This window comes from Pantherophis guttatus, chromosome 10 (genome assembly GCF_059756535.1).
Source record: "Pantherophis guttatus breed Tessera chromosome 10, ASM5975653v1, whole genome shotgun sequence".
Taxonomy (NCBI): domain Eukaryota; kingdom Metazoa; phylum Chordata; class Lepidosauria; order Squamata; family Colubridae; genus Pantherophis; species Pantherophis guttatus.
In genome coordinates this window covers 7,910,046-7,920,000 of record NC_142072.1, presented here as the reverse complement: position 1 = coordinate 7,920,000, position 9,955 = coordinate 7,910,046, and the positions used below count along the sequence as shown (strand labels likewise).

The 9,955-nt window shown below is 40.7% G+C and overlaps 1 protein-coding gene across 2 annotated transcripts in view; it reads right to left on the bottom strand.

Annotated features, from left to right (window-relative positions):
• Positions 1-9,095, bottom strand: part of LOC117669244 (uncharacterized) — a 17,614-nt gene extending 8,519 nt beyond the window's left edge. The window contains exons 1-11 of one of the 2 annotated variants that reach the window (XM_060693936.2): positions 8,975-9,095; positions 8,333-8,383; positions 7,893-7,955; positions 7,226-7,276; positions 6,786-6,848; positions 5,416-5,466; positions 4,711-4,779; positions 3,745-3,771; positions 2,962-2,985; positions 2,057-2,080; positions 1,120-1,134 (exon numbers count right to left, since the gene is read on the bottom strand). In XM_060693936.2, the coding sequence (XP_060549919.2) occupies positions 1,120-1,134; positions 2,057-2,080; positions 2,962-2,985; positions 3,745-3,771; positions 4,711-4,779; positions 5,416-5,466; positions 6,786-6,848; positions 7,226-7,276; positions 7,893-7,955; positions 8,333-8,383; positions 8,975-9,034 (498 nt within the window). In that variant the 5' untranslated portion in view covers positions 9,035-9,095. The remainder of the gene's footprint in view (positions 1-1,119; positions 1,135-2,056; positions 2,081-2,961; positions 2,986-3,744; positions 3,772-4,710; positions 4,780-5,415; positions 5,467-6,785; positions 6,849-7,225; positions 7,277-7,892; positions 7,956-8,332; positions 8,384-8,974) is intronic. The other variant, XM_060693937.2, reaches the window with a different exon arrangement.
• Between the last annotated feature and the right edge of the window lie 860 nt (positions 9,096-9,955).

Genomic DNA, 9,955 nt, shown 5'->3' with positions numbered 1-9,955 from the left:
CTTCCAAATGTTGTAGTTGGAAATTGGGATAAAGAAAGAGGAGAAAGAAATATTTAGAATTCAACATGAATCCACCTCATTTCCTGCTCTATTGCCATCCACTCCATCAGAGTGAATGAATGGGGGGAAAATGAATGAATGGGTTATATGAATGAACGTTATCATATATAAAATACAGCCAGAATAAAACAAAGAGTATATGACATAGCAACAATAGGAAAGTCACAGAAAATCAGATTCACTACATGTGTTCTGACTTAGGCGTCCCAAGAGCATGAAGCAGACTCCTTGTCCTGACAAAACCTCATTTTTATTAAGTTACTGTGAATTCTTCTCATTCACATCCAGCAAAATCTTTCAAGGGAGAATTTATAGTCACAGCCCTTATCTGTCTTGGAGAGCTCCAATTAAGCGAACTAAATTGTCTCCTGCAAACTCCACTCCCCTTTTGCTCCTCTTTTATACCCTCTGGGGGGGGGAGGGGGGCATTCATCATCCACCTGTGGCCTTACTCCCAAGTCGATCCTGGTTCTTTAGCTGTTTCCTTTGTCTGGTAACTCTGTGCATGCTCACACTGGGAACAGGCTCCAGCTGTTTGTTTGCCTCACTGATGTCTGACTCTGAAGGCAGCTGATAACTGGCATACAGCCCTGGCCCCCTCTCTGCCTCCGACACAGACCCCTTCCCCAGACTCCAGGACTGGCCCATGTTCCTCCCCAACCTCCTCACTGTCTGAATCTGCTGCCAGATCCGCTGGCTGCTGGTAGGCCACAACAACATGCTTAAAGTTATTACAAAGTTAATTCACTGGAATTCATATGTGACAACGCAGAATTTAACATTTAGTCCCTATCTGACAACTAAAGAGGGAGACATCCTAGTCATCTAGAAGATGACCAATTACTTTAGCTAATTAGTTTAATTATTTTAATCCAAATAGCAATCCTATTTAATATCCAAATGAATGTCATTTTCAGACTTGGCTGAGAGAGGAAAAAGGAATTTTAAGGCTAATTGAAGATTTGAGCTGATTCTACCTCTACCAAGTTTGTTATCTGGAACTGAAAGTAGCATATGATAATATTTCCATATTTTCCTCAAATACCGGTACTTACTTACCTCAAATATTTCGAACTACAAAGAAAAACAGACAGACACATTATTCAGAAAGAATCTTTTACGCTTTTTAAATTACATTTCTCTTTCAATAAGCTACAAATAACTTTTTATAATTACAAACAGATAAAATCTGGACTCTTGTCTAATTTTATAAGATTAGATTAGATTAGATTAGATTAGATTAGAATTCTTTATTGGCCAAGTGTGATTGGACACACAAGGAATTTGTCTTTGGTGCATATGCTCTCAGTGTACATAAAAAGAAGAGATACATTCATTAAGAATCATAAGGTACAACACTTAGTGATAGTCATAGGGTACAAATAAGCAATCGAATCATACTAGGAAACAATCAATATAAATCATAAGGATACAACAACAAGTTACACTCATACAATCATAAGTGGGAGGAGATGGGTGATAGGAATGATGAGAAGATTAATAGTAATGCAGACTTAGTGAATAGTTTGACAGTGTTGAGGGAATTATTTGTTTAGTAGAGTGAGTGGCGTTTGGGAAAAAACTGTCCTTGTGTCTAGTTGTCTTGGTGTGCAGTGCTCTATAGCATCGTTTTGAGGGTAGGAGTTGAAACTATTTATGTCCAGGATGTGAGGGGTCTGTAAATATTTTCACAGCCCTCTTTTTGACTCATGCAGTATACAGATCCTCAATGGAAGGCAGGTTGGTAGGAATTGTTTTTTCTGCAGTTCTAATTATCCTCCGAAGTCTGTGTCTGTCTTGTTGGGTTGCAAAACCAAACCAGACAGTTATGGAGGTGCAGATGACAGACTCAATCTTTCCTCTGTTAATTCATTGATACAATTCAGTGTATCAGTTGTACCATAGAAGATGCTATATCCCATTATTCATTTCTACAACCTCCCGTCTCAATACTGATCACTGAATCAGAAAAAGGAAGGACTTTCTGTTTACTTACTGGTTTCTCCAAGAGTGAAGCAAGCTATGAGAGAAAAGACAGTGATTAATCAAAACAAACTCCGATCCAATCCAATTTATTTTACTTTGTCAGTTACCTTGCTACTTCCTGATTAAGCAATTGCATAACACATCTTTGGTCTGTGCACCAAAATCCTCAAAACTGCATCTTCCAAAGAAAGACAGATTCACAAGAAGCTGAATCCTCCAAGCCGGTCTATTGGGGAAGGGAATTATCATTCTCTCCACACCCCTCTAATTTCTCCTTTTCCTCCTATCCTTCTTGCCTCAAAATCAGGATTTTGCAAGATCAGAGGAGATACATCACTGGATAGCTAGAAAAAGGGGTTCATGGGACTTCAGGAGGTTATGGGAATAGTAATAACCAGTGGTGGGTTTCTACCGGTTCGCCCCGGTTCGGGCAAACCAGTAGCGGCGGTGGCTGGAGGCTCCACCCACCTGCCCAGATGTCATCACGGATGCTCTGCCCATGCTCAGAAGTTTCTGTGCATGCACAGAATTGCCACGCAGGAACAAAGCGAGTGTGCACACACATGCACTCACAGTTCCGAACCAGTAGCAAAGGTAAGTAAAACCCACTACTGAACATAACCCTTAAACCCATGAAAGCCAAATGATTTCAGCAGAACCTTAACGTCTGACAGAAGATAGAAAGAAAACGAGGTACCACTGAAGTCAAACAGATTTTAGAAATTTCCAGGGAAAGACAGCCTGTCAAAAACTGTCACTGCAAATCCACGATTCTTTATTACTTCTGTGTCCTGCCTCATTTAAATAATGGGCATCTGCAGGCAAGATCAAAAAAAGTCGATGGCAGTTCTTGTCCAAACTCTTGGTATATCTGCTGTGACCATCAACTTGATTTTTTGGGGTTAATATACTCACCAGATTTTCCATTTGATCACGATCCTATGGACAAACAAAACATGCACAAAGGCCTAGAGTGAGAGGGCAGATACATTTCTTTCCGTCCCCATAAATTATGAAAAAGCTTGGAAACTGAAACTTGCAATCCCCTAATTTGGGAAAGGGCAAATAAGGATGTCTGCACTATGTAAGGACTATGTAAGGACTATGTAAGGACTATGTAAGCAGGAAAAGATGAAACATAACATTTTCTCCTCCTAGCATGAACCTGCAGAAAAATGCGCCCTGCCTAATGCTATTTGCACTTGAAATGACTCTTTGATCTTTTGTAATGCAGAGTTATCCCAAATCTGTGCCTGCTCTCTGGGTCATCCAAAAGCCCATCATCATTGCCCTTAAATGACCCCATAATCCCTTGTGGGGTGACGTCAGGGCAACTGAATGGGTGAGCTGAGTGTTTACTGGCCGGATGTCCTTCCTGACGCTGATGCAGAGTTATATTCAACAGATAAAATCTCAACATGCCCAGAGAGAGAAATACCTGCCTCTACCTAGGATCGAACTCACAGCCTTCTGATTGTGAGACAAGAGTTCCACCTCTAGTCCATCGCAACACTCATTCTCCAAAAGCCTATGTTACCCCCTCAATCCTCTACCCAATCCAATACCCAACGTAGCCAATCCCCCAGGGCTACTCTTCACAGTACACCTGTCCCAGATAGAGAGTGGGCCTATCAGAGCTGGATAATTATTTTTGGGGGGGGAGTGTATTACAAATGAGCAGGCAAAGATTATACTCACTGGTGGGCTAAAGTCTCTAGGGAACCACTGCAGAAAGAAGAAAAATATGAATTTCTTTTTGGGTAAAATAGTTTTAATAGAGATTTAAACGGTATAAAAGGCAAGCTTGCATTCTCTCTCATACAAATGTATACATACACATGGGTATGTGTGCATATTTATATCTATAAATCTTTCTTTTATTTCAGTTATATTCATATATGCATGCACTATAGGCGCCGCGGTGGTTAGAGTGTGGTACTACAGGCTACTTCTGCTGTCTGTTGGCTGACTGCAATTTGGCAGTTCAAATCTCACCAGGCTCAAGGTTGACTCAGCCTTCCATCCTTCCGAGGTGGGTAAAAGGAGGACCCAAATTGTTGGGGGCAATAGGCTGACTCTGTAAAACCACTTAGAGTGGTCTGTAAAGCACTGTAAAGCGGTATATAAGTCTAAATGCTATTGCTAGAGCTATAAAGGCTCAAAGAACTTTAACCTAAGTACATAATAGCAATAGCAATAACACTTAGACTTATCGCTTCACAATGCTTTACATCCCACTCTAAGCAGTTTACAGAGTCAACATATTGCCCCCAATAATCTGGGTCCTCATTTTACCAATCTCAGAAGAATGGAAGATTGAATCAACCTTGAGCTGATTAACCTTGAGTCAGTGAGAATCGAACTGCTGGCAGTCGGCAGAATTAGCCTGCCATACTGCATTCCAACTGCTGCGCCACCAAGGTTCACTCACTGCGCCACCATAATGCACATGAAAAACAGGCAAAGCTTTGATCACACCATCACTGTGCCTTGTAGGTACGCTTCATAGTGATCAACCGCTGACAACTTTTCCTAGCAGCAGTCTTAACCCACAATCCTTTTAGGTGGGAAGTAATTTAAACAGTAATTGGTAACCTCAGACTGTGATCAGAAATGCCTATTCCTAAACCAAAAATATCAGTCAGGAGAGAAATCTCTACTTACATGTGGAGGTGGAGGATACTGTGGATTAGGGTTTACAAAATAAGCATCATTCTTGTAGCCAGGGTTCCCCTACAGAAATTCAAAGATATATTACAAACTAATTTTATTCTGCAACAAAGACAAGGTAGAGTCTGGAAAGGAAATTCTAAGGAGACCCACAATTAAATCCATGCATATGAATGACTTTAATATCCTTACTAAGTGAGGCTTACAAGCAGTGATGAAATTCAAAAATTTTCCCTACCGGTCTGTGGGCATGGCTTGGTGGGCGTGGTGTGGCTTGGCGGGCATGGCTTGGCGGGCATGGCAGGGGAAGGATACTGCAAAATCTCCATTCCCAGTTCACTTCAGGGGAAGGATACTGTAAAATCCCCATTCCCTCCCCATTCCTGGGGGAAGGATATTGCAAAATCTTCATTCCCACCCCACTCCAGGGGAAGGATACTGCAAAATACCCATTCCTTCCCCACTCCTGGGGGAAGGATATTGCAAATTCTCTATTCCCACCCCACTCTGGGGCCAGCCAGAGGTGGTATTTGCCGGTTCTCCGAACTACTCAAAATTTCCGCTACCGGTTCTCCGAACTGCTCAAAATTTCCACTACCGGTTCTCCAGAACCTGCTGGATTTCACCCCTCATTTGAGCCCAGGAGAAAGGGTTTCTCTAAAAATGGGAATCATATAATCAGGGAAAGGTTATACTCACCGGTGGGCCAGAATAGCCAGCTTGGGGAGAAGCAGGGAAGCCACGAGGTCTCTGCAGAAAGAAGAAAAAACATGAATGTTTCTCTGGATTTAATCCTTTTGGATATGCATATGGCATAAGCTGCAGTTTTGGATCAAGGCCACCCAAACCAGGAAACAAAGAAAAATGTAAAAGACAGTGGATTTTTTTTCTATATTTCAAAAAGATAGATGATCTGCTGAAACCTGTTTACCCTTTTAGTTGTTTGTTTATTTATTCATTTATACACACACACACACACACACTCTAAAAATGGGTATCATATACACACCTTTTTACCCCCCAAAAGAGGGTGAAAATCTGGGTGCATCTTATAGTCCGAATGTAGCCCCGCCCAGCCTCTGAAATGGAGGTTTGAGAGGCTGAAAAAATCCTCTGAAACCTCCATTTGAGAGGCTGAAAAAAAAGCAAGACGCAGAGCTCACAACCAACAAACCTGTTGCTAAAATTCACCTCTGGGAACAGCCGATTGAGGTATTCCGGGAGGCCGATCCACCCGCCAATCAGCTTTTTTCTTATTTTCCTCCCCCAAAACTAAGGTGCATCTTATACTCCGGTGCGTTTTATAGACCGAAAAATATGGTAAGCAGGCAAAGGTTATACTCACTGGTGAGCGAGAATAGCTGGCTTGGGCAAAAGCAGGGATATATACAAATCTACATTCTGCAGCCAAATATATCTATGTGCATAATAATTCATCATCCTCTTTTAATGACCCCATAATCCCTTGTGGGGTAAAGTCTGGGCAATGAATGAGTGAGCTGAATGTTTACTGGCCGGATGCCCTTCCTGTTGCCAATGCGGAGTTTTTTTCCAGCAGATATATTCTCAGTGTATGTGCATAATAATTGTTCTCCTAAAATGTTCTAACAAGGAGCATTTTTTAAAAAAACATAATGTTCTAGCTGTATAAGAGGAAGGTCTTTTCAAATCCAGTTTTGTGTAAACCTAGGCTCTCTTAGGTATCTTGTTGAAATAGCAAACTACTATGAAGTCAATTCCTCTCCTGCAATCTCAAAAGAGGTTGCTTGATTTCAAGATATGATACATTTTCTAAGCAAATATATGGACTAAATAAATATACTTCCTCAGTAAATAAAATAGGGCTCAGTGACTTTGATATGGATGAAAGAAATTTTTTTTGGATCATCCATTTGATCACCGGCTCTTTCAGAAATATGCGGTGAATTCTGACCAATTTTTCTAGCTGTTGTCTTAACCCAAGAACTCTCCTAGGTGAGAAATATTTGAAACCTCATATTCTCCAAAAAAAAAAGGGGGGGGGTAAAGAAGGAAAGGAGGGAAAGGAGGGAAAATAGTACTGTACTTACAGGATCATTGGGCTGTGGATTATAGTTTGCGGGAGCACGGTAGCTCTGGTACCCAGAGTACCCCTAAAGAAATGCAAAATTACATTTATACATCTATTCTTTCTTCAACCAAGAGAAGGAAGTGTCGGGGAGGAGATTCAGAGGAGGCCAACATATAGTTCCCCTCAATGACATTCGTACGGGGGAGTAAAGTTCTGAAACTCTGGGCAGCGGTGTTTCTCCTAAAATGTTCAAGGCACGGATGAGACATGCCCTGTGAATAAAGATTTCCTGTGGGGTCAGTTCCAACAGTGATGGGCCTTTGGGTGAGCAAGATTTGAGGCTTTGGAAGGCGGACAGAATTTGACCAACCAATTGCCTCTTTGTGAGTGTGTAATCTCATTTGTCCAGATTTCCAACATATATCAAAGTGCATTAAAACAAGAAACACTTTTACTTACTGGGGGCGGAGGTGGGGGTGGAGGTGGAGGTGGTGGATTTGGAACATTATTCTGTAAGGGAAAAACAAAAATCACCAATTAATTAATCCTGTTTTAGCCTGCCACACACAGTCACACTGTAATGAATCTATTGACGGAAGGAAACCAAGGGATGGAACATTTAACTTCGCTAAACATAACTGAAACACTATGGCTGGCCTGGCTTTCCAGTTGATTGGAAGCCAAAACCGGACAAAACACATTTGAACCCAATATGTGAGTCCCAATCGATGTTTGTTGCAAGCTACAAAATTCAAAAGTTGTTATTAAGAGTGTGCAAAACTTCCAGTCAGAATAGAATCATTGATTTGATTCAGATCATCAGTCTAACTACCATAATATTTGAAATCTCTTTGGAAAATTGTGGCATTCAATGATTGAACAATGAGATTCAGAAAAATGATTCCATTTAGATATGGATTTGAATAGAGTAAGACTGGATCTCCCCAGGGAAGTTTTAAGAAGCCCTATTTGTTAAGTCTAACAGTTAGTAGGACACAAGAGTGATCAACTTAGTCTGGGATTAAGTCCTCCTATTTTTAAAACCACCTATTCTTCCTCCCCCCCCAAAAAAGGGAGGGGGGAAAGAAGGAACGAAGGAAAAAGGAAAAGATCATACTCTACTTACAGGATCAGCGGGCTGTGGATTATAGTTTGCGGGAGCGCTGTAGCTCTGGTACCCAGAGTACCCCTAAAGAAATGCAAAATTACATTTATACATCTATTCTTTCTTCAACCAAGAGAGGGAAGTGTCGGGGAGGAGATTCAGAGGAGGCCCATATATGGTTCCCCTTAATGTCATTTGTACGGGAGAGTAAAGTTCTGAACCTCTGGGCAGCTGTGTTTCTCCTAAAATGTTCAAGGCATGGATGAGACATGCCCTGTGAATAAAGATTTCCTGTGGGGTCAGTTCCAACAGTGATGGGCCTTTGGGTGAGCAAGATTTGAGGCTTTGGAAGGCGGACAGAATTTGACCAACCAATTGCCTCTTTGTGAGTGTGTAATCTCATTTGTCCAGATTTCCAACATATATCAAAGTGCATTAAAACAAGAAACACTTTTACTTACTGGGGGTGGAGGTGGGGGTGGAGGTGGAGGTGGTGGATTTGGAACATTATTCTGTAAGGGAAAAACAAAAATCATCAATTAATTAATCCTGTTTTAGCCTGACACACACAGTCACACTGCAATGAATCTATTGACGGAAGGAAATCAAGGGATGGAACATTTAACTTCGCTAAACATAACTGAAACACTATGGCTGGCCTGGCTTTCGAGCTGATTGGAAGCCAAAACCGGACAAAACACATTTGAACCCAATATGTGAGTCCCAATCGATGTTTGTTGCAAGCTACAAAATTCAAAAGTTGTTATTAAGAGTGTGCAAAACTTCCAGTCAGAATAGAATCATTGATTTGATTCAGATCATCAGTCTAACTACCATAATATTTGAAATCTCTTTGGAAAATTGTGGCATTCAATGATTGAACAATGAGATTCAGAAAAATGATTCCATTTAGATATGGATTTGAATAGAGTAAGACTGGATCTCCCCAGGGAAGTTTTAAGAAGCCCTATTTGTTAAGTCTAACAGTTAGTAGGACACAAGAGTGATCATTTTAGTCTGGGATTAACCCTCAAGGTTAGAGCCACAGGGATTTCTCTGCCATCCCACAAGTTACCTTTCCTAAAATTCAGGTTTCATCTCACCTGGGCATCTGTGCTGAGCACAGAAATCAACAAAGCAGCAGCCACGAAGGACAGCTTCATTTTTCTCAGCTGGAGGTTTCCTTCCCTGGATGAGAAAATAACTTAAATATGAATGGGTGGCTTAAGGATGGATCTATATTGAGGTATCAGGACAAGCCAGACTGCCCAAACTGAAAAGAGCAATTGATGATGCCTTCAAATTACCTTATCAGTTGAGAAAGGATAGAATAACATCATATGGAAGGACCTAGTGCCAACTGAAACATTTCTCTTATCGTCTGTGATTTTTCTGGTAATGAACTTGACTTGCAAGAAAATATTGATGAAATGTCACCTCTAATTGATGTGATGACAAGCAAAGGGGAGACTTTCTGAAAGGCCATTTGTGGTTTAAAAGCTTTTCCTGGTTTTGTCTTATTCAATTATGTCATCTTAGCCTTTTGATTATCTCATCTTAATTCCTTTGACTTCTTTTCATTTTCATTGGGGGAAGGATTTAAGGGAAGAGACATCTCAAGGACCTCTTTGAAATATGTGAAGTGTAATATGGATTATTGCTTTGAGAAAATTCAAAACATTAAAAAAGAAACATGAAAAGGCTACCTGGACTGCTTCAAAAGACAAATTCAGAACATTGATTGATTGATTGATTGATTGATTGATTGATTGATTACTATCAAGTCAATCTTAGCAGCCACAGAGTAGATTTTCTTCAGGAACATTGCCCCAATCCTGTTCCTTCAAAACTTACAAGGTTGCACTGATCACCACTGAAACTTTAGTATTGTGGTCAAAATTGTGCAAACCTTTTGGGAAAAGTGTATTTTTGAGGTTTGATGGCTAATAATACCACTTTATTTTTTGGAGTTTCAAGATAATCCTATTCCACTGCTGGAATGGCCTGAGAATAGCCCAGACTTTAACCCAATTGAAAATCTATGGAGCCGACTAAAGAAACTTGTTAGTCAGAAGTGACCCAGC